The sequence below is a fragment of the Sinohyriopsis cumingii genome, chromosome 1, assembly GCF_028554795.1.
Source record: "Sinohyriopsis cumingii isolate HCF-2022 chromosome 1, ASM2855479v2, whole genome shotgun sequence".
Classification (NCBI taxonomy): Eukaryota; Metazoa; Mollusca; class Bivalvia; order Unionida; family Unionidae; genus Sinohyriopsis; species Sinohyriopsis cumingii.
In genome coordinates this window covers 6030600-6057123 of record NC_142961.1, presented here as the reverse complement: position 1 = coordinate 6057123, position 26524 = coordinate 6030600, and the positions used below count along the sequence as shown (strand labels likewise).

The 26524-nt window shown below is 34.6% G+C and overlaps 1 protein-coding gene across 1 annotated transcript in view; it reads left to right on the top strand.

Annotated features, from left to right (window-relative positions):
• LOC149806359 (uncharacterized) overlaps nt 1–26524 on the top strand; it is a 105799-nt gene that overhangs the window by 62953 nt on the left and 16322 nt on the right. The window contains exons 12-16 of the mRNA XM_089951279.1: nt 4977–5038; nt 5683–5794; nt 11922–12035; nt 21103–21179; nt 25995–26094. Of these exons, the coding sequence (XP_089807405.1) occupies nt 4977–5038; nt 5683–5794; nt 11922–12035; nt 21103–21179; nt 25995–26094 (465 nt within the window). The remainder of the gene's footprint in view (nt 1–4976; nt 5039–5682; nt 5795–11921; nt 12036–21102; nt 21180–25994; nt 26095–26524) is intronic.

Here is a 26524-nt window from a genome sequence, read left to right as displayed (position 1 = left end):
ATCTTTTGTATTTCTGTGGATCATCAATAACTTGTGAAAATCAATGAGATTTCAGATATGGGCAAGCACCAAGTTTATATGACGAATTATTCATGTTTGGAAAGTTATACACATTGCAATCCATTTTGAAAAAAGTGACTACTTTTCTGTTTGTCTCTTACTGTTAGTATAACTTGCATATTTATGGAGACAGTCTCTGTCTTATAATGTCTCTTATAATGTCTCATTCATTATAAGAAATATTATGGTACTCTGCGATTATATCGCTGCAGTTTGATGAACATGAAGGATGATTCATGTGAAGTGGTGTGAGTATGTATGAACGGCAGCATAAAGTGCTCCAGACAAGTCAGATTGGATGCTTAAAGAGAGAAATTAGTTGCCAAGAAGTTATATTAGAATAAGAGGCAGTTATTCATAAAGTTATAAACAGGAAAGAATAAGCACTATACATGCAGTAGGTCTAAAAATAATTATCTTAGTTTTAAGCAAGTAAAACAACAAAGCACACTTACCTGTTCGAAGGGTGGAGAAATATTATAACAGTTGTCTATATATGGAAGAAAAAACAGAAGTATTCTTGAGGAGTGTATGGTCACAGACACAGTTGAAACTAATGATAAAGAAAGAATGGGAATGTAGCAATTTAAAGTAAATATAACAAGCCACTTCAAATGAGTATCTACAAGGGTTACATAATTAGAATAAAAATACATTGTCATTTCCTATCAGTTGTGGACATAACCGTGGCCAAATTAAACACCAAAAAATCTCCAGGTCCAGGGAAACTTCATCCCAAATTGTTTTTGTTGAGACTAGGAAGTAATAATTATTGCCTGACACGATTGGTTGTAAAATTCTAAAACGAAAGACATGTTCCTAATGATTGGAGGAAAGCTTGCGTCCGACCCACATTTTAGAAAGTGAACATAGCCATCCTGAAAACTACTGGCCTTTCAGTCCGACGACTGATGTTGGAAACATAGTCTAGTCTTTAATAAATTATAATATTGTGGGGTAAACTAACTATAAGGTGGTAACTTCTCGCTTACTTGGGTAATAGATGTGATGAGAGTATTGTTGTATTTTTTGGAACAGATCTACTTTGTTGAAAACAGTGATCCCATTCACATGGAATTTAAAAGCAATGAAACACCATAAATCCATATAATTTAGTATGCCAGATAAAATGTCCTGTTTTCAGCATTTTAAGTTTGAGATTTTAGGTCATTCTAAGGTCAGATTGGATTCAAAATGCACGCTATATTAATTTTGGCAATCATTATATGCTTTAATTACACAAATATAATGGTCAGTTGTATTTTTCAACTATATCTAGGCATGTTGCATGAAGAAAATCTCAGAATACACCTGAATATCTCGATGATATTATTTGTCTAACCTGCAAGGCACACTTTGAAGACCAAGCGAAATGTCGATTGATTAGCTTTCTTTCTCGTTTTCAGTAATGAATATGATATTTATGTCAGATGAATGTCAACAATCATAGCATGTATAGTTGGATATTATGATATTCACAGAAACTATTCCTCCTAACCTGTCTGGATGGAAAATATTGTTTCTAAACTTTGCGTGGGAAGTTCTGCAATATCAGTATGTTGATGTGAAAAGCATGCAATTTCATTTCAGAGTGATTCATTAAAGTTTCCACTCTTAGATCTTATTGGTTGTATATAGATGCTGTAAGGTGAACAACAGTTGAATCTGACTGAATATTCTTCAGAACTATAAAGATTGTAAGGTGATTTAAATAGTATAGTCCTTCAATGCCAAATATAGACTAGTTACATCACACTTTGATTTACACACTTTGATTTACAACAGTGTCGTTTAGGATATTTCGTTTGAGCATCGGGAATGTAGCCATTGCTTTTAATCTTTCTACACTCAATCAAGTCTTGCATGTTTTAAAGTCTTCATAGTCATGCAGGATGCACACAGAGTAGATGATTTATTTGTGAATTGCATTGTGTAATTCTGACGTTTGGTTCTCAACAGCAGTTCTGGTGGCCAAAGGTTTTATTCAGATTGCTTTGAAAATGTTCGACACAAATAACATAATTTGTTGAGCTGATGTGTATTTAAAGGTTTTTCAATACGGAGCTATCGAGCCATTAGTGCAAAATAGCATTCAGCATTTCAATAGTTATTTTCAAAACTTTACAATCACCGTATGTGGATCATAATTCTGAAGAACCAACATGTCCTGAAGGTCTTCATCGTACATCATTTTTGTGTTGTAGCAGAGTATGTTCCTGAAGACTTTTCTATCGACATTGTATTCTCTATGTTCTCTGAGTCTCAGGCATATACTTGTAAACCCTAATTAATGTCGAAACAGTCTATTGCAAGTAAGGTACGTTGTCTAAAACTGGTCTTGAACCACTCTTGGTATTGAAGAAAAATATAGGACAGCTGTCACTGTTGGATTGGCTGCTAGTAGGCTGCATTTAATATTCTAAACACGTTTTACTTCTGATGGGGGATGGATTTAGTTTATGTCATCTATATATATATATAACCATATACGTCATCGCCAATTGAATCAGTCACACTGAAATATTGTGGGGGGGGGGGGTAGAGGCAAACAGGAGGAGAATATTTTTACAATGTGGACCAGTGATGAGTTGTTTATAAATTGTTCTATGGAAGAGAGTGCAAAGATCACCAATCAATGTCTCTAGCAATTCACAGATAGTACATTGCGTGGTGTGTTTGTTATGTGTAGATCAAGATGTGAACAACTTAGAAGAGTTTTCGTTATATCTGTATCAAGGATATATCATAAGCATTTTCAATAGTTCATAATATCGATAACTCTTATAAAAGGTGGGATACTGTTAACAACGTTTTTATTTGGAAGTGTTTTTCATGCTCCCAGAATACCAGTCTCCTCCAAACATACTTTTCCAGTGCAGCCCCCTCTCCATCTCCCACTTAACCACTCCACAAACAAATTATAGAGCCAGGTGCATTTAGTATCACCCATCGCTACCAGCTCTATTCAGCCAAAATAGTCGCTCGCTTGGCCATCAAATCGTGAATTGTTATAGAGATAATAATAGATGGAGGCATATGTCAATACAAAATGGTTAAAAGCACATTAGAACCCACCATTTCATTTGAATAATTGAGCTACATAAGGATGACAAAAAGAGAGAATTTTTTAAATAAAAAGAGAGACATCATTTTATCCCGTACATTTTCGATTTTGAGTTGTTCTTATCATTCAGTGCCTAAGGGATTACAAACAGACCTGGATTAATATTTCATATGGGGCAAAAGATTGATGCAGTGGCATTTTATATTATTCTTCGTGGAAAAGTATTTTATATTGATCCTAATCAAAAAGAATTTGATACTGATATTAATGGTAAATTGTATGTTACAGTTCTTCACGGAGACCGCTCCAGTGGCCTAGTGGTTAAAGCATCCGCCTCAGAAGCGAGAGGTCGTGGGTTGGAACTGCGGCCAAGTCATACCAAAGACTTAAAAATAGTTCTAACAGCTGCCTCGCTAGGCGCTCGGCATAAAGAGATTAGTGTTGGGACTGGTCAGCCTGGTGATGTGACTGGGTGATACATCATGCTACATGTCTGCGGCTTGATGGCCTTTTTGCTAGACATCACTATCAACTGCAGATATCATAGCGATATGACTGAAAACCTGTTAAAGCTACGTTAAAAATCCTAATCATGCACACTCTTCACGGAAAAAAGAACATCTGATACTGTTCATAATGGAAAAGCATTTCATATTGTACTCATCAAGAAGTATCTGATACTATTCTTCATAGAAAATCATCTGATACTATTCTTTATAGAAAATCATTTAGTACTGTTCTTCATAGAAAATCATTTATTACTATTCTTCATAGAAAATCATTTATTACTATTCTTCATAGAAAATCATTTATTACTATTCTTCATAGAAAATCATTTAGTACTGTTCTTCATTGAAAATCATTCATTACTATTCTTCATGGAAAATAATTTGGTAATATTCTTCATGGAAAAGCAACTGAACTACCTAGAAATTAATTTTGTACTGTTCATCACGGTAAGGATATGAAATCGATATAAAGGTTATTACATGAATCAATTCTTGAATGTCCAGAATTGATTAAATATTTGGTAATTATTTTTCTAGTGAATTATTTGTGTACATGTCAAGAGGGGCGTATCATAATAAAATGTATGGAGGTCCATGTTATTTGTTTTGTATATTTGCATCGATTTACTCTGCTACATTTTGGAGTTTGGAATAAGATTCAACACCGATCAATGATAAATGATGCATATTGAGTAGTCTGATTATTCATATAGATGGAGCTAGAATGATAGTGGTCATATAAAAGTGGTAACTAAATAAAGAAGAAACGAATCAGGGAGGTTTGTTTGATAAAGCCTTTATGTTTAGAGGCATATATTTGTATTAAAAACTCAATAACAGTTTACGTATTGATTAAGTGGTTGTTTAGAAGGTTTTTTAAACAACAAGAAAACCAGTTCTGCAATTATATAGAGCTCTTATTCGAACGCATTTGGTGTATGCAACACGCATTTACATATAAATTAATCACATTTAATTAATCACAAAGAATTATGTTTTGGAAAATACTCAAATAAGAAATTGGCAACAATGAAATTACATTAACAACTGAAAAAGACATGGAAAAATATTCCTCTTTATTTTAATAGTTACTATCATCATTTAATCTCTCTCTCTCTCTGTCTCTCACACAAACACACACACACACACACACACACACACAGAGATAGGCAAATATAACTCAACTGTATGAATATCCAAGAATGTATGGTTTTCTTACAAATCGCTATAGGGACATAAAAGTATTAGTACAAACAATATATGTTGAAATCCACTTTAAGATTTTTATTGGTGATTATTGACAGTAAATGAATTTATTAACAATTATATCTTGATCTTTCCAGCCTCAACACCAGTAGACACGAAACTGCAGGCTGGGAACGATGCGAACGATGGCCAGGCTGAGGTGAACATAGGAAGATACTGTAATACAATTAGCAGCATTAACATGTATAATTTGTAACATTGTACACATAGTCTAACCTAAATGAGATAAGGTGAGGAATTGATCTGTCAATTTCTCAGTGTATGCAAATAATTTCAAGGATTTTATGTTGCAAGAAACGTAGTGTTTAGTCATTTGCTTCGTGTCTATTTTGGTATATCCTTGTCACCAGGTAAATAACACCCATTGGAGACAGAATGTTATGTAATGATGTTTAGAAACCCTCAGGAAATCGCTCATAAGTAACAGTCTTTTACCGATGACTTTTGTCTATGAATATAAATGGTCCGAAATTCATTAAAATTTGGTTTCAGATATTAATATAAAATGTGACAATATTTCAGTTTTATTATCATATTTGCAAGAATACAATTGTCCTTACCTATCAATGTATCGTCGATTGACTTTTCGATCAACCTACCACTTAGGGCTTCTTTCACATAGTTCCCCTGAGAACTTATTAGCCACATGAGGATGAGATCTTTCATGCATGCTGGGAATACAGTACGTTAAGAAAGAAAGCAAATCCTCCTTGATGGATATAGGTTAAAAGTTTCCTGTTTCGCCCATGTAACAAACGGTTTTACTTCAAATTTATGTTCCAGGAGAATGATCAAACACAGGCAGATTCTAGAAATGAAGATATGCGTGACAAAGGAGATAGACTTGGGGCTATTGGTTACAGAAGAAATCAGTACCCAGGCAGACCAAAACCAGGTAAAGATATCCAGCAGAACCCAACGAGAAATGTATTGTCTGGGAGGGAATTGGGAGAATGTGTCCTATTTTTGGTTAAAGGGATGTGACTATCACCACTTTTTACCTTTTTTCCTAAAATATCATGATTGTGCAATCTATTTAAATATGAAACTAATCATTTAGAGCAAAATATGAAAATGCTTACCCTCTTCTCTCTGCAGTTAAGTTTAAAAACCTGACAGTTTGACAATTCGAACACAGTTCAGTCTGACATTGTACTCAGTGGGAATTCATCTGCAAACCGAGGCTACAGTACAACAAATCATGAGCGGAAAAGTCAGCCATGTAGGTCAACGAGGAATACCTCTGAACCCAGTCGTCCAAAAGAAAGAACCGTTACTAGTAGCACACACGAAGGTATGCAATGCACGGACTCAAACAGCAACGAGACTCGAGCAAGTGCAAACAAGACCTGCTCTGCTTTATGGGACACAACAGCATAAATCCATTATAATAATAAATCAGATGACGGTGAATTAAACCACAGCACAACTGCGTTAAAAATGGTCGCATGTTCAAAAGACACCAGTGCCTAAGACGAGGATTTGGAAAACGATAAAACTTTTGCTCAAGTCGCAAGTTCTCTGAGGAACAATGACCTCTGTATGGCAGCATTTCCACATAAAACATCGCGCACAAATCTGCATTAATGACGGCTTAATAAGTTTACGAATGTCTAATCCATACACCAGTTTCCAAGAAGGCATGGAAGTGTTATCATTGGAAAGGCAGCGTCTTCAAATTTGCGTACAGTGCGTTCAGTGCGACAGCGATGCATATTCATGACAAGACTTGCCCTCGAAACGCAGGAATCCGACATTTCCTCGCATATTGAGCATTACTCTGGAGTTAAGCCCACCCAGGTGGAAAAGCTGCAAACGAAAATTAATACCTATGTCAACTTCAAAATCACATCTGATAACCCTACGCACAATGCGATGATGAACGTGGATGCGTAGCCAAGAAATTCGTTAGTTAGAGACTATTATCAAAGTCGGATTTGAACCATCATATTCACAAATTGGACTCAAATATACATAATGGATAATTTACGCAAAATGTAAGAACTTTATTGGATAGTTCTGATATTTGTTTCTTACAAAAATTGTGGCTTCTCGACATTGAGTTAGACTGTCTCTCATCCGTACACGACGAGTTCTATGGATCAGGGGAATCGCCGATCAAATCTTTTAACGATATTCATACAGATAGACCTTACGGAGGTGTCGGGGTACTTTACCGTAGATCTCTCGCAAGTATTATAGAAGTACAACACCTCGATGATCCCAGATTAATCGGTATTACTATCCATACAGGGGATTCCTCTTTGCTTTTTGTTAATATCTATTTATCTTATGATCTTGTGGAAAATTTTGGGGAATTTGTAGATTATTTGGGCAAAATTAATTCTATTGTAGAAAATGCTAATACTCTAAATGCTTATGTAGTAGGAGATTGGAATGCTAATACGCTCACATCCACTGCCTTTCTAGATGAACTTCGCCTATTTTGTGACGAATCTGGTTATATCATATCGGACTTAAAACTAATAGTAGACCACACAAAATATTTTACTTACGTCAGTGATTCGCACATTACAGTGTCTTGGTTGGATCATTTTGTCTCTACACAGCCTGTTCATTCCGATGTAAGTGATATGAGAATAATTCACACCCTAGTAGGGTCCGACCATTGTCCTACTTTAATGACAATTAAGACTGATCTACGTCCCAGATTTGATTCATGCCCCAGTGAACTCTTAAACTTGAAATACAACATCAATTGATCAGACCTTACTTCTGATGAAAAACTGAATTATACTCAGACATCTGCATTCTTATTAAGCAAGATTGAGATCCCACATTGTGTTGCGATCTGTAATGACACGGCTGCACTAACCAGGTGCATATGAAACAGATAAATGGATTATACACTGATATAGTAAAAGCTTTGTCGAACTCTGGTAATAACTTGACTAGTAAATCCAAACGCGATCACCGGGTTATACCAGGCTGGAATGACTGTGTCAAAGAACTACATGAATTTGCATGAAATGCTTACCTTATGTGGCTTGATAACGGTAAACCTCGTCACAGCCATCTCATTAACCAAATGTGCAAAACAAGAGTACAATTTTAGTATGCTCTTAGAATATGTAAGAAGGAGGAAGTAAAACATAGAGCAAACTCGCTAGCACAAAAATTTGAAAAAGTCGACCAACTTGAATTCTGGAAGCAAGTTAAACAAAATACTACAACAACTTCCAATTAACTACCAATCTGCATTGTCCATGGTCAGAATACTATATGCAACATTTGGAAAAATCATTTTGAAGACTTACTCAATAGTGTTAAAATGAATCGAATAAGAAGCATGTGCTTTCAGCATTGAATACCCCTTCTGCTCGTATTGAGGTAATCACAGTATCTGAGATCCAAAGTGCAATTACAAGAGAAAAAGGTGGTAAATGTCCAGGATCAGATTTTTTATATGTGGAACCTTTTAAATTTTCAGATACTAAACTTCATGTGCTATTGATGATTTTATTTCGGTGCATGTTTGTGAATCACTTTGCACCAGATGATTTCACAAAAGTTACAATTATACCACTACTAAAGAGCAAAATTGGTAACCTTTCGGACAAAAATAACTACATACCTATAGCTCTTACGACTATTATTTTAGAAATATTTCAATGCATCATACTGCAAAGATGTGAATTCACAATCTCCGATAATCAGTTTGCTTTTAAAAAGCAGCATTCAACAGATTTATGCATATATGCCTCTGAGGAAACTGTTAGCTATTATGTAGAACATGGCAGCCCAGTGCTTGCATGCTTTTTAGACGCTAGCAAGGTATTTGATAGGGTCAATCACTGGACACTCTTTAAAAAGTTGATTGATATTAAAATACTTGTATACATAGTTCATACTTTAGTTAACTGGTATGGCAAACAGTTGTACTGTGTACGATGGGGAAATGTAATATTCAGCGCTTTCCATGTAAACAATGGGTTGAGGCAGGGGGTATTCTTTCCCCTTTGTTATTTAATATATATATATATATATATATATATATATATATATATATATATATATATATATATATATATATATATATATATATATATATATATAGATAGATAGATAGATAGATAGATAGATAGATAGACGAGTTAAATCGTAAGCTCGGTCAGTGTTACGTGGGGTTACGTCTGCCACCAAAAGCGTTGTTTCTTAACAATTTTAGTTTTGCTGATTATATGTCATTCATAAGTCCTTCTATCACAGGTTTAAGGAAATTATTAAAGGTATGTGAACAATACGCATTTGAGAATGATTACATCTATAATACAAAAAAAATCAGTATGCATGGTCTTTCAGCCAACTTCTTTCAAATTACCATCTCCTCCTCCTGTACATCTTAATGGTAATGCTCTTACATATGTCAACAGTTATACCTATTTGTGTCATATTTTGAAATCCAATCGGTCGGATAATGAAGATATGATGAGACATTGCCGATTTTTGTGTACTCGAACAAACATGCTTCTACGTAAATTTAAGAATTGTTCATTGAATATCAAAATTAGATTATTCAACTCTTATTGCTGCACGATGTATTGTGCCCCTCTGTGGACAAACTTTAGTGAACTTATGAAAAGAAAACTAGTTATTGGTTATAATAATAGTCTTCGTTTTCTGTTAGGTATTCCTAGGTGGAACAGTGCCTCCAACATGTTTGTAAATCATAACGTATTCAGTTTTGATGAAGTAATGAGAAGTATGTTTTCTCAATGATGACAAGAATATCTAATAGTAAGAACTGTGTACTGAAATCTCTTTGGAACTATGACATTCGTTTAAATTCTCATATTATTAGGAGATGGAACAAATTACTCTTTAAATGTGCCATTTAATTTCATTCTTAACAATGCATGGCACAATTAATTGTTGTAGATGTATCTGTATACTTGTATGTATGATATATGTGTTCTTTTATGTTTACAATGTCTTTACTTTATAATTATATTTTAATTTAGAGGTATGGACTTTGTAGTCTGAAATAAAGAATTCTTATCTTATCTTATCTTATCATATCTGCTCCAGTAGTAACTGTAATATGTGGAGGATTTAGAACCAGTCCCTCTAATCAAAGATAGATCACTATTGTCTGACTTCGTCCTAGGTAGGTTGATGATCCTTAGCACATTTGATTTCTTGATGCTACCTATAATTATGTAAGCCACAACGTGTCTTATTCATAAAAGCTAACGTGAGACTGAGAAATTCAATAAAAGTTTGGCTTTAATTTTCTCCAATTAGAGAGTGTTTTACTTCCGATTAAATTTAAATTATTTTACAGCCGTGGCAAAAATTGTAATAGCTTGATTAAGTCTCTCAGGGTCCTTGAGGTCAATAGTTTTGAGGGACTAAAGATGGAGGAAACTCCACTATGTGAGGACAAATTCAATGACATTTTAAAGACATAATAGAAAGAGTTTTATATCGTTTAGCCCTTATTATTACACTTCCTGAACTGGGAACTGAAGGCATGGAAATCATAACACTTTTGAGCTTTATATTCATCATCATCCAGTAGAAAATGATGTTTCAAATGTAAAGTTTCCTGCAGTCGGTACCTTTGTGCAGAAATCTCCAAAATGAATAGTTTCGTGATTACCAGGCCAGAAATGCAAGTGAGCTTGTCATTGCTGTACCGTCTAGTGTCTCATAAAATATTTCTTTGTAGCTAGGTTAACATTTAAAAGTACATATAAAATAGAATGTCACTATCAATGTGCCAAGAAGATATTGCCTCCGGTCACTGACGCAAGATTTGACAATGACACCTAGAACTGATATAGGACAATGTTTTTGCACACCAAAATAGTAAAAATGAATCTACGCTTATAAATCTACGCTTACACTGTATATTTTTGTTGTGTGAATCTTTCACAAAATCCATTATTAACCGCCTTATCTTTTCTTGTCTCAGATCTTGGTAATAATGGTTATGTTTTTATGGATGCTGTCAATTATTAGTGTTAGAATAATATTTTTGGTTAAATTACTTTGGTTTTTGATAATGCCGATATGAAAGATAAGGTTAACCTCTGGAGTATTTACAAGAGCAGCAAGGTCAACATCAGTGTCCTTCTAGTCATCTTGAATATTTCATGATGATAAAACCCAGCGTCATAGCAGAGTGATCAACAACTATCAGAATCCACAAATCAGCAGACCTCAGATTGGGGAAATAGCTGATACCACCGAAGGTTATACAATATAGTAGAGTCACAGTTGTTGTGTCCAATGTGTTCTCCTTACAAGAAACCAGAAGATTTTATCTCTTCTTGTTTCCTTTACCTTTTTCGCACTGAACTTAAAGTCTGTACTATATAAACAGGATTTGACTGATATGTCATTAAAGAACACACATATATATTGATGATGCATTGGTCTAAACACTTTGTGTAAATCTTTTTCATGATTATTCAATATTTATTCTCTCACTTTGCACTCAAATAAAGAAGCTTTGTGAATATGACAATGGTTTCGATGAATTGTATTTAGTTCATTAATCCTAACTGGGCATATAATTTATGTTTTTCTTTAAGAGAATATTTTTATATCAGCAATACAGTTACCAGTTTTCATTGCCAAGCTAACCGTTCCAGCAAGGAAATTACCCTTGTCCATATGGCCATCGCATAAGAGCGGGCGATATGGGCGACTGTCGTAGCTATCAAGGCTTGTAATGCACCATTTTGTGGAAAATGTTGTTTTAAAACACACTGCACATATTGGAATGGCAGTGCTATTTGGTATAGGTCCAGTACTTTAGTGATTGTTTGATAACATGGGCCGCTTTGTGCGAAGCAATTTATATACACTGTGTTGACATCATGTAGGTCAAGCAGACGAGCAGTGTGATAATAGCATGTACCAATGTTTTAGTTTATACATTGTGTGTAACCATGGATACCTGAGCAGTAATAAGTAGCCATCTCTTTGCTGTAAACGAATATTAATACCTCTTTTCTTCCTTCACCAACTCCATGACGGTAATGATGTCATAGGGTATGTCGCAGGGCACACAGTTGGCATAGTAGAGCAAGCAAAGTTTCATGTGACTGTGTTTCATGGTTTAGAAGTCGTCCTGGCCAGTATCAACTCCAGTACAACAAATTACAGTAAGTATTCCTTATTAGTGTTTATGGTTAATTTATATTGTGTGAGAACTTATAGTGAAATAGAAAAGAGAATATTTATCTTGTCAAGTGAAAGACTTGTATAAATTTCAGTATGGTCTCTTTTCTTTTCAATTAGACGCTTATTTATTGACGTATTTAAATATTTCGATTTCAAAGATATTGATCGCAGAAGTGATATTTTGTTTTGTGATCTGTTTGAAATTTGTAAGTTAAGAAATTGATGACATTATTAGAAAGGAATAGTTAAGACGTTTTATTAATAAGGTGTCAAAAGGTTTTAATTCATTCCATTAGTAACAAAAATAATAAATTTGTATAGTTGTGATTTAAAATTGAGTTTAATAATTGATTTTTTCATCTTTATTTAGCCAAAAAGAACCTGTTGTTTTATATATTTTTGGGTAACAAGATTTAACAAATATCAGCCATCACCAGTAAAAGGTATATAAGGAAATATAAAAATTACTGAAATACCTTATTTTGGAAATCGGATTAAATCAGTATAAGTTTTAAAATTTAATTTAAATTGAAAGTTGTTTTATTGTATTCTCAGCTACGGTTACTCAGTTGTTTGGGAATGAAGATTTTCATTGTTCAGAGTTTTATGCTTTCTGTAAATATTTGGCGAATTCAGGTATGAACAAATAGACAAAGCCGCCACTTAAGAAGCTCTCTTCTAGAGTGCAAAATAGAAAGTGAAAGGCTGAGCATGAGCCTGATGCACAATGCGCTAACTTTCTAGCAAAATGTTTCGCTTTGGGAAACAATCCTTTTGTAGCAGTACTATTACTTCGAACTAACCTCAGCCTACTGCAGCAGAAATAAAATAAAAAGTTTACGTGGAAACTATCGGTTAATCATCTTTTTACTAGAATTTGAGTTTCAGGCCTAACCTTTCCAAATGCGGATGAGTTAAAATAGGAAATGTCTTAATCAAACAATTCAGTCCTACTTTAAGATCAGTCTGTGCAATTTTTTACAGTTGTTTTCAGATACAAACCGAGAGGAATTGTTTATTTAAATTAGTCATTGGAGTTACAAAGTGCTTATTCATTTCTGGACGGATTCATTACTTTGGGATTATTGTGAATTCATTCAAAGGACATTCAAGACTAATGGTACAACGGGACATCCAAAAGTATTGGAATTCATTTTAAACATTCTATGCTTTGGACATGTGATAGGACATTTAGGAGTACTTATGATTTAATTCACAATATTGTAAGTGTTTCTTAAATGTTCACTTAGTAACTTAAATAAGTTGTTGATTTTATTTACATTATTGCTTTAATTTCTTTCTGTAACATAGTTTAAGAGCTAGAGGTATTAGAAAGTTGAGAAGGACACCTTACACACTATCCATGTATCAGATCAGACATTTTACTAGTAGTAAAATATTCTCTGCTGAAATAGTTTTATTTTAAAAGGGCCTGGTAAAGTGCTGATACAATGTTTCTTTTGAATAATGAGAATGACTTTAGACAAACCCATTCAGAAAGATATCTTGACAACTGTGAGAAACAAATGATGCACTGTTTTTTTTAAGAATAATTTCTAATCTGTTCACAGTGTGTTTTGTTTTGGCTGTAAGTTTACGAGAGTGTCTGCATGGCACTGTGTCTCATGTTGGTTTCCATCATGAATTTCCTACACTTGAGCCAATTCATTCAAGGTAACCTCCACCTCAGACAAATGAAACCTTACCGTTTTACCCTGTATATATGACTCTTCCATTGATTGTCAGAGAGATGCTTCAAAGTGTTTGACATGGTTCGTAAGAATCTTCCTTTGCTTAATAGAGGCACAAAAACAAAACGTAGTCTGCAGCACCCCAAAGTAACTGGTGGTGTAGACAACGATGCTGCATTAGCCACAGCAGAGTTGCACGAATGACAACCACATGGGACAAAGAAAGTTCTAAGATTCAGTGAATGTAACCTTGTCTGGACCCCTTGTTCTTTTCTTTCCATTTTTGCACCAGTATTGTACTCTGCAATTCTTGACAAGTATGTTGGTTTCTTGAAGAGTCTCAGTGAGAACTTCAGCTAGGGCTTCGCCAGTCGACAAGGTCACATTCTTTGACAAACTGAAATGTTCCTTATTATGGACTACACCCTCATGGTCATCCACAAATGTGGCAGTAACTATGCGTCTGTTCATTATGAGTTATGTCGGGTGTACAGACATGTACTATGACATAATATATGCCATTGTTCATCTGCATCAATATGACTTCAGAGACATTTTGTCCTATAAAGGTAAATCAGTCCGAGATTGCGTGCTAGACAAATGAGTCTCTTTCTTGCCTGCAATCATGTGAAATATTTGCTCGTGCACGACTTCATCAAACAAGTCAAGCAGATGGAGAAACTCAATGATGTTGAATATTATTATATCTGTCAAGATTGTTCCTTCTGTCAGCATTCAACCTTTGAGATTAAGCCTTAAACTGACATTTTGATCTTTCCTAATTCCTTAAATAGTTTGCTTTGTGTTTTCCACTGTTATAACTGGATTGTACAAGAAGTTATTTAGAATTTGCGTTACAGCGTTTACAGTAAAACCAAAACACAAATTGTCAGCAGATACATAATAAACAAGCCAGTGATTGGTTAGCTTGTTGATGTTGTCGGTTTGTCTTTCTAACAAGCCGGTTGAAAATCGGAGCTTCTCATCATTTAATGGAAAAGATCATATCGGCATTAGTCTTACTAGGCCCTTTTAAAATAAAATAATATTTCAGTACAGAATGTTTGAGTGCTGTTTACAAGGGAGGACATGCTATATATATATATATAGTTGGCAGGAGGTCCTTCTTGACGTCCTTAATTAAATTTAGAAGTGCAATTGATTGAGCTCCATTACCACACAAGTCTTTGTCCACCATGAAGAGAAATGGTGTTAAACTGTCCGTGGAATTCATCATCTTGGCATTCACTGTAGAAAGTAACGAACCAATAGTTTTCTTGAGCAATTCGTGAAGTCTTTCGTTTATTTCTTCTGCACTATGCTAAGGCCAGCAGGTAATACTAGTACCACCTCTACGTTATTGTTCCCAAAGCGGAAATATTTCATTAGAAAGGATGTGCCCTTGTCCAACGTTGCCTTACACTCAGCCAGTACGATTTATATACTGCACCCCAGAGATCATCATGTAGCTCATACCTGAAATTTGCCAAATATTTTACAGAAAGAGATAAAATTCGAAGATGCAGCTATTAATTTCGATGTGATGCCTGATATTGTCAAATTAAATTACCCAGAAATGTTAAAAACCGAACTCTTTGACAAACGAAACGTGAAAAATTCAAGTATTTTATTCAAATTTAAATCACACTGTAAAAATTAATTTCATTATTTATTCATAATTTTATGCAATTAGACCCTTCACACTTTGGTAATAAAACTTCAAAAATAACATGTTTCTAATAATGTCATGACGAGAAGACTGTCTTTGAAATGGAACTATTTAAAACCAGTACAAGATAGATTTACTTAAAAAATAGAAAAACAAAATCATTCCAAAATATGCCACAATTTGATCAATTTTAAACTTTGAAATTTTTTATTTCCGGATAAGTTCTCACACATGATTAAATAATCATAAACAATCATAGGAAGTACTCACTAGGATTTGTTGCAATGGAGTTCATTCCATCCAGTGGCTACATCTAGTTCTACTAAGATGATGCCAACCCTGTGGTGTATACTATAACATCATTGCCATCAGGGAGTTGGTGAAGGAAGATAAGAGGTATAAGTTTGTTGTTGGGCATAAAGAGAGGGCAATTTATGACTAGTCACATGTTCAGGGACCAACAGACGATAATAACTAAACATGACACATGCCATTATCATGCTGCTTCTACCCCTAACCAGTGCATTCGCACTCCAAAGTGTATAAATTGTTTCGCACAGAGCGCCCACTGAACTGGATTTTAGGCAAGCGCTAATGCACTGAACCCACACCAAGTAAGAACGTCATGCCGATGTGCTGTGCCTTTATTTAAATAACATGTTCCGTGAAATTGTGGTTCCTTGGCCTTGCGATGGACCTGGCTGATATCCATGGACTCTGAAAAGGATTGGTTCAGTTTCAGTGGAAACACTTAAGGCCCATTGGGTTTTCCCAGTAGTTGTTGGTCAAGGATCATTACTGAGTCCTTTGCATTTCAGAGCAGGTGTGGATCAATCTCTTGGGAGCCTAATAAGGCCCATAGGGTTTCTCCTAAAGAAGCTGGTAAAGGATTCATTGCTGAGTCACTTAGGGTTCAAAGTGTTACTGGAGAGATAGAAACCATGTTTCCCATCGCACAGGGGAAAATAATTGTTGCCCAACACAATTCTTGTAAAATTCTAAAAATGAAGGACATACTCCTGATGATTCGAGGAAAGCTTGCGTTCAACTGAAATATTTGAAACACAACAAAGCAATCATGAAAACTACTGGCCTTTCAATGCGATGATTGATAATGGAAACATTACTTACTTAGTTAATAGAGGTGATGAAAGTATTGGAGTAATTTTTAGGACAGATCAATTCTGTCGAAAACAATGATCTAATCCACATAGAATTTAAAATCAATGAAACACCAGAAATACATACAGTTTTGTTGGCTAAATAAAATGTCCCGTTTTTTGATCATTTCAAATTTGAAAAAATGGTCATTCTAAGGTCAGTTTGGCTATCACAATATACTTTTATGACACAAATGTAATGGTCAGCGTTCCTTTCATACTCTTTCTAGGCATGTTGCATGAAGAATGCACTTGAATATCTTGATGATGTTCTCGTCTCACTTGCAAAGCACAATTTGTAGACCAAGCGAAATTTCGATTAATTAGCTTTGATTCTCATAATCAATAAAAAAAAATTTGATATTTATGTCAGATTAATGTCAACAATCACAGCAGATACAGCAAGATCTGGTGATGTTACCAGAATCTATTCTTCATAACCAATGCGGATGGAAGATATGGTTCCATAATTTCACATGGGAAGTTCTGCAAAATCAGTATGCTCCTGAGGAAATATGAAGTCTTATTTCAGAGTGCTTCATTAAAGTTTTCAAACCTTAGATCGTATAGGTTGTATATAGATGTTTTAAGGTAAGCAACAATTGAATCTGACTGAAAATTCTTCAGAAGTACAAAGATTTTGAGATGATGCAAATACTTTAGTCCTTCAATGCCATATATATATAGACTAAATATATCACACTTTAATTTACTGAAGCGTTGTTTGGGACTATTTCGTTTGACCATCTGTAGCTTAAGAATTGCTTTTAATCTTCCTTCACCTGCCACTAGGCACACAGGATCAAATTGTACAGCACATTTTTTAAAATCCTTCATAGTCATGTAGGATGCGTACAGATTATATAATTCATTTGTGAATTCCATTGTGTAATTTTGCCGGTTGGTTATTAGCAGTATTTCTGATGGCCAGAGGTTTTATTAATGAGTCGGAGAAGTTTTGCAGATATTAAGTAGTATTGGAGTTTAGATCATAATGTTAATAACTGTAACAAATTGTTTTGTTATATCTGTATGAAGGATATATCATAAGCATTTTCTATACTTCATAATACCGATAACTCTCTTATAAAAAAGTGGGATAGTGTTAACATATGTAATTATTTGGAAGAGTTAGGTCCCTTGAATACCTATCTCCTCCAGACATACGTTTCTGTTTCAGCTCCCTTTCCCATTCCCACTTACCCACTCCACAAGCAAATTATGGTTACTGGTGCATTTACTATCACCCAACGCTACCAGCTCTAGTCAGCCAAAATAGTTCCTTGGTCATCAAATCGTGAATTGTTATCGAGATGGAAAAAAAACTGATAAGACGTATGTCTATCCAGAATGCCTAAAACCACCTGTACATTAGAAGTGAACATTACATTGGAATAAATTTAACTAGATAGGGATGACAGAAAGAGAATTTGCTGCGGTCAGAAAAAAATTGAATTAAAAAAAATGCGAGAGATACATTATATTCAGTACAATCTAGGTATTTAGTTGTTTTTATCATTCCTTACTTAAGGAATTCAAAAAAGACCTTGATCAATGTTTCTTCAGGGGAATAATGTTGATGTAGTATACATAGATTTCTGTGAGGCATTTAATACTCTTTTATCATGGAAAATCATTTAATATTATTCTTTATGGAAAATTATTTAGTTCTGTTCTTGACAGAAAAGCAACTGATACTGTTCTTCCTAAAAAATCGTTTGATGCTGTTCATAATGATAAAGGCATGTAATAGATATACATGTTATTGATCAAATCTTTAATGTCCAGAATTTGTTCATTAATTGGTAAGTAATTGTTTAGTGAATCATTTGTGTACATGTCAAGAGGGGTGCACCACAATAAAGTGTTTGACAATCTGTGTTTTTTGTTTTGCATATGCATCATCGATTTACCAGATGTCGGCAACTGGGATTAAATTCAACACCGATAAATGCTAAATGATGAATACGGAAAAATCTAATTATTCACATAGATGCGGTAAGGACGATAGTGGTCATGTCAAAATTGTAACTAAATACAGAAGAAACCAATCGGGAGGGGGGGTTGTTTGATTAGGAATTGAACTTTAAGGGCATCAGTCTGTATCAAAAGCTCAAAAACAATTTGTACATTCCTTAAGTGGATGCTTTAGTTTCTCTTTGTTAAAAAACAGAAAATCAGTTCCTGCCATTACACAAAGCTCTTATTAGACCAAATTTGATATGTGCATCGAGCATTTACATATAAATGACATTTCATTAATCACAAAGAATTATATTTTGGAAAGTACTGAGAAAAAGAAATTTGCCACAATGAAACTACACTCACAATTGATTAGGACAGAATTAAAAATCTTATTGATTTTAAAAGTTACTATGCATCATTTAACATAATCTCTCTCTAGCACACACACACATACACACGCACAGAGAGAGAGAGAGAGACAGAGAGAGAGAGAGAGAGAGAGAGAGAGGCAGATAAACTAATCTGCATGAATATCCAATAATTTATGGTTTTCATACGAATTTTGCTGTAAACACGTTTTTGTGCCACATAAAAGTATCGGTACAAACAATATATGCAGAAATGGACATTATAGTTTTAAATGGAGATCATGGATGAATTTATTAACATTTGTATCCTGATATTTCCAGTCTCAGTACCAGTGGACTGGACAATGTTGGCTTGGAAAGATGCGAACGATGACGATGCTTTAACTGATCAAGTTGAGGTGAACACAAGAATATATAGTAATACAATTATAAGGATTAAGATGTAGCATTTGTAACATTGTATCCATAACCTAGACTAAATGAGATAAGGCGAGGGACTGATTTTCCAATTTCTCAATGTGTGCAAATAATGTAAAAAGACTTTATGTTAAAAGAAACAGATTGTCATCTGCTATGTGTCTGTTTTGATATATTCGTTTTATCAGGTGAAGAAAACTTCACTGGAGACAGAATGTTATGTTTTTATGTTTCCATGCACTCACACAAAATCTGGAAGATATCATGCGTCTAGTATGTTGAATGTAGCGAGCATCGTTCAAAAGCAAGTCTTTCATGTCTTCAAGTGTACGGTTGACTTTTGTCTAAGAATATAACTTTGTCGAAATTCATTCAAATTAACTCTAATCATTTTCAGATATTAATATGAAATGTAATAATATTTCAGGTTTTTTATCATAGTTGCAAGAATACCTTTGTCCTTACCCGTCAATGTAGTGACTTTAGATCAAACTCCAAAATAGTGCCTCTTTCATATTGTTCAAATGAGAATTTAATAGCCACATTAGTGTGCAATCTTTCATGCATACTGGTAGTACAGTACGTTAAGAAAGAAGGCAAAAACCTCCTTCATGATATAGGTTAAAAGTGTCCTGCTTCACCTTTGTGACATTCGTTTTTATTGCTAATTTATGTTCCAGGAGAACGATCAAACCCAGTCAGATTCTAGGAATAAAAAGATGTGTAAGAAAGGAGTTAAACTTGGGGCTGTTGGTTACAGAAGAAATCTGTACCCAGGTAGACCAAAACCAGGTAAAGATATACAGCAGAACCCAAAAGAAATTTCTGTGGAAACACTTAATGGCACATTGGGTTTTTCCAATGGGAGTTTTGAAAGGATGGCCACTTAGCCCCTTGAGGTTCAGATCAGGCATGGACTATTCTCTTGGAGATTCATAAGGCCCATAGGATCCCTCCCAAAGAAGCTGGCAAAGGATTCATTGCTGAATCACTTAGGGCTCTCAGCAGTACTGGATCAGTCTCTTTGGAGACTCATCGGGCCCCTCCTAAGAAAGTTCGTTATGGTATCCATGATGGAATCCCTCGGGGATCAAATCAAGACAGGTCTATTTGGAGATGAATAAGGACCATGGTTCTCGTCGCAAGGGGGAATATCAGCTGCTGCAGAGTGAGTCGCACACCTGTGTGTGAGAGACGAGTTGCATGTTTTCCATCCATTTAAGGCATTGTGAGAGTTGCATCCTTCTGTGAGGGATGAAAAGCACCTTGTCAGCACCGTAAAACGCTTTTTGGCGACAGGAACGAACCATCCAATTAGGGACAAGCAATGATCCAGGTCTTTACGACCTGACGATGGATCTTTCTACAGATCAGAGTTGTGTGTCCGTCACCACCCGGTATCCAATCACAGGGTCAACATGTACTGGGCACCAGTGTTTGTGTATATTTCATGACACCACCGGCTAGGGACTAGCGTTGCCGCTCAGGAACTAGAGTGAAGGAAAAATATTCTTATTCACTTTAAATGTTATAATACATAATCTAATTAAGTATCGTACAGACGCACACAGACACATACAGAGATGGACATTCAGAACTCTACTGCATGAATATCTAAGAATCTATGGTTTTCTTACAATTGTTCTTGTAGACACATGTTCGTTCCACATAAAAATGTATCAGTACAAACAATATCTGCAAAATGATGACATGATCATTTTCATTGTGATTATTGACTGTAAATGAATTTATTAACATTTGTATCCTGTTCTTTCCAGCCTCAGTACCAGTGGACAGGACAATGCTGGCTTGTAACTATGGGAATGATGACGATGCTTTAACTGACCAAGTTGAGGTGAACATAGGAAGATATATCGTACTAGTACAATTAGCATGATTATTATATACCATTTGTAACATTGAACTGAGAGACTACCAGAATGAGGTATGCTGAGATAATAACGCCACTAAAATACTGATTTTTTAATTTCTCACTGTTAGCAAATATTCTACAAGGACTTTCTGTTGTTAGGAACATAGTTGGCTATGTTTTGCTTCCTGTCTATTTTGATCTATCCCTATCATCAAGTGAAAAAAACGTCGTTATTCTAGGGAACATTTTGTCTTTCGTGCATCCTTTCCTCCAAAAACGTTCCACTCAGTCGTGTTTGAAGCACCAGTTTTTATTGAATTTAGTTTTATCACCATCTGAAAGCTTATATGCTGTCTGAAGCAGGCAGCTGATGATTGTTTCAGTATTCTGGGGAAATGTATTTGAAGTTGCTGTTACATATATTTGATTTAAGTTGTGTTTGATTTGATTTGATTGTTTGTGGGTTTTGGAGTCTTTTTATTTTCTTTACATGTCAATGTAACGTAATTTTGTTTACTAGTATTTTGATATTTTCTAGAAAAGTCAGCTTGACCTGATTTTTTTCTTAAAAACCGAATAATAGAAACACTTGTTTCTATTTTTGACTTAGTTCCTGGCCTTGATTGAGGGTCAAGTAAACAACTTTTTCTAGGAGTAAAATGATTGGTTCTTGTCAAGGACATACAGGAGCTATGTGATTTTACATGTAAACATGATCACGTCATCCTCTATTTCGCAATTAGGCATTTCTGAAATTCTGAAATACTTAGTATTAATAGTGGTGTTTAGAGAGAGAGAGAGAGAGAGAGAGGTTTCAAATTCCAGGCTTTTAAAAACTTGATGTCAAGTTGTTTTCTTCTTTTGTGAGCAGCATTTGAAGTTTTGAGTTTTTGAGTTATTCGTTAAGTTTCTTCAGATTATTTGGACTCTAAAAGATTCATTCGTTTTTCTGGAAATATTATTATATTCATACATAGCTCTTGAACAAGGACCTTTCTTGAAAATTTTATTTGGATTTCCAAGACCGGAGGATTAATTATCATGTTTCAACACTTTCCATCTTGGATTCTTCGTCGGGATTCGAACATGGAATCATTAGAACATTTCAATATTAGGACTTCAAAAGTTTTATTCGTGGATTATTATTGTATTATGTTTGGATTTAATTCTGGAAACTGTAAGTTCTCATACTTTGTTTTTAATTTTTACAGTATTTTTCCAGGGAAATAAGTTATTAATTATATTTTTCAAAGCTTGCCGTTTTCACTTTTTCTTGTGTTACTATTTTTTCGAGCCTAAAGACGTAACATAAGATTGCAAAATGTACATTATCTTTAACTCTTTATGAAATACAGAAATGAACTTTCATGGAGTAGGAATGACTTGTTTCTAAGGTACACTTACGAAATTTTGAACTATAAACAATTTCAAGGTTTTAAACCTTGTATTTTTTATATAATTGACAACTGATGTTCAGGAAGATAAAATATCTAGCTCTTGCTTTACAATCTCAAATCCAAATCACCCCTATTATTCTGATTTTAAAATAAAGAAAATCGTTGTTTTTTAAACCTACCTTAAGGTATACACATCTCACATTTTTATAAAGGATGACAAGTTGGAAAAATCAGAGGAATATATTTTTGTTATGTTTTTCAAACTCAAGAGCTAACCAAAAATGACGATGACACCATTGCCAACGAAATATGACTCTGTTGATGCCGAAAACGTAAATGAAACCAATGCTGTTAAGATAGATATCCTAATATTTTGCATCCAGTAATGAAGACAATACAAGATAAAAACTCAGTTTTCATTAAAAAAGAAACTACCAGGATATAAAAGGCAGTAAATGGAGTGCTGATTAGCACTGGTAGGACCACAGTGGGTACTAAAGATATGACCAGTTGACACAGGAAGCTGGGTTTAAGGGTGACAATTTAGCAAAGTATAACTGCGTATTGAGTGTTTCGAGGAGATTACTGTTTAGTAAGCACGACGTTTAAAAGAAAAACTGTGCTATGCATTGCATGTGATTTCCAATTGTTCTGGTTAAAATTTGTGTTTTTTGTCCGTCCATTCGTCCGTTATCTACACTTTTGTTTCCAGGGAAAATATTTCGTATATTTAATAACTATGTAGCTGTTTGCTTAGGTATTTTTAGTCCTCTATTTTCATTATTGTTAATACTTTCAAATTTATTAAGTTTTATATATGATACATCATTCACAGCTCTTTGATTTGAATATTTGAATGTTTTCTCCATTTAATTGTCATCCACCATGCATTATCTGCACTTTCGTTCAGGGGCAAAGCTCCAGAACTGGTTATGATAGCGCTGTGACATTTAGTACATATAATAGACTAGTGGTGTAAATTTGCCTTTTGAAATTTACATTTCTTTTGTCTGAAGAATCGTTATCGTCATAATCATTGCTGTTTCTAAGGGTTGTGCCTTTATATTTCCCGTTATAGATCTGTATTTGTCCTGAAACATGATAAGTGTTTAAGGCTGATATTTTATCTAAGATTACATTCCAGATGTTTGTATTAAAATGAAAGAAAAGACAGCTTCGTTCGGATTTCTTAATAAGATGTACATGCTTTACAACCTTTAAGTTTCAGTTTTAAAGCCGGTGTTAATGATTTTTGTTTAGCCATTTTTATATGCCAAACTGAATGCCGTGTATAGCCATGGTTTCGAAAATGCATGGACAATAATTTATTATATGCTAATTTTTGTCTCCACTAACTTTACCTTGTCAGAATTGTGGAGTATTCCACGACACTGAACACCTTGATATTGCACGCACGTTCACGAAACATGTGCCTCAAATAGTTTAGTGTATTAGGAACTACTCTGTAAACAATCCATGAACATACATGTAGCAGATGCTTTAGATTTTGGTTTATTATATTTGTTTGTGAATGAACTAAACAAGCTGTTTCATCCGTTTGAATGTACAGATGATCAAGTTAACCATGTGGATGAATTCACTGAGTCAGAAACGAAACTTGCAAACAAGCGAACGAATGAATGTGATATTCGCAATGTCAACAACAAACGTGAGATGCAGTAATTGAAAATACTCTTCTGATCATTCAAACAGCTTTTTAGGAGAATATTCTCTTCGCAAACTGAATGGTTTAAACTATGACCAGTGCTCACGATGGTCTATATAATATAGCAAAGAAAAGCGTATTGAGACCAAGGGCTATCGCATGTTCATAAGAGACGCATCATTTTACAAGTCTGTCAAAGTACTAGGTTCGAGAAAAAATGTAACTGAAGGTTTTTATAGGAAACTAAGAGCCTCAGAGCCAATAAGCCAGGATGGCAAATTGGTATTTTTTCCGCTGGCTTAATGGACTGTTGCACAACAGCCGCTTTGCGATTTTCCCTGTGTAACTATTTTGATATATTGTTAGGCTAGCGATAGAAGACACACACTGTATCATACAGGTCATAGCTGGGGTCCCTCCAACATAGAGATGCAAGTGACATGTCGAAAACATATTTCCTTTAGTTGGTAATAAGAATGGTAATAAATATCCTTACATTTATGCATCTTAAATTTCCTCAAGATGTTCTTTCTTAGTCATTCAAATCCGACCTACATGTCCTGCAAAACTTGATACACAGCAAAACTGTAGCTGAAATCCATTTTGAGTTCCATTCTCTTTACTGCAATAAAATGTCCCAATAATCATATCCACCATAATTAAAAAAGTAGAATTGAGTTGGATCAACATAGAAACAAAATCAACGCGCATTCATTCACAATATGACTCTAAATTTCAATTTTAAGTAGACCAAAACGACAATTCTTTTTTAAACTGCCATGGAGTGTGCAATGAAGTTCAAAGATCACTGGGTGGCGCAATGAGATCATTAATAGTGTTATTCTGTATTGATGAATCTACGGTTTTGTATTTATCATTTTGGAATAAAGCATAATTAAATTACTTTGTTTTCTGTAGTGTATTTGTATAATTTCCCTTAGGTAGAATAAGAAATCGAGTATAGAATAAAAGGTTAACTGTATTTGTATGGGAAAATATGAACTCGTTTTCTCTGAATAGGTCTTGCAGTATCCGAGAAAAAAAATTGTTCATGTTTTCTCATACATATGCATTAACCTATCATTATTTTGATTTGTAAGTCTTGCCTGTCAATATGATTATCCTGGTTAAGCAAACACATTCGCGTTGCCGATACGTTTTCAGCAGTTTTCATTCGTGATGAAATGTTCAGCATCAACTCAGCTTGTTACTGAGAGGAAATGTTATACCTGATATCTGAATCCGTTATAGGGAGAAATATAGTAATTTCATCATGAAGGTTCACACCATGACTGCAAGTATCAGAAAATGAGAGATGTGGTCTCTATCTTTTCTTCTATTTCTTCTACTCACAGGAAAGCTAGGAGATATCATACATATAGTATGTTCAATCCAAAGCATCGATCAAAAGTAACAGTGTTTCATGTCTTCAAATGTACTGATGACTTTCATCAAAGAATATAAATTAGCCAAAATTCATTCAACATGAAATGTGACAATATTTCAGGTTTATTATCATAATTGCGAAATTGTCTTTATGATCAATCTACTTCTTAGAGCCTCGTTCATCTAGTTCCCATGAGAATTTGTTAGCCACATTAGGGTGAGATATTTCTTGCATGCTGGGAATACAGTAGGTTCAAAAAGAAGGCAAAGTCTCCTTGATTGATAAAGGTTAACAGTTTCCTGTTTCACCCATGTGACATTCATTTTTACTCTAAATTTATATTTCAGGAGAATGATCAAACCCAGCCAAAATCTTCCAGAGATGAAGATATGCCTGAGAAAGGAGATAGACCTGGGGCTGCTGGTTACAGAAGAAATGAGTACTCAGGTACACTAAAAAAACAACCCAGGAAAGATGGACGATAGAAACTAAAAAGAAATGGATTATCGGGGAGGGAATTGGGGGATTGAGCTTTGTTTGGGGGTAAGGTGTTATAAATCTCTTCCTCTCATCTCTTTTCTTAATGTATTATGATCATAGTATTGACTTAAAGATGAAACCTATTATTTGGAGCAATATATATTTAATCGAAAATATATACCTGATCATAATATTGCACATCCTCTCAGCCTCGCTGCAGTTAATATTAAAAACCTGACAGAGTGTGCTTCAGTAGTAGCAATAATATGAAGAGGATACGACATCTGTCCATCTATTCAACAAGCGATCACTCTTGTCTGGCTTTTGGCTAGGTAGCTTGATGATCCTTAACAATCTTGGCTTGGAATTAAGAAATTCATAACATTCTTAGAATTCA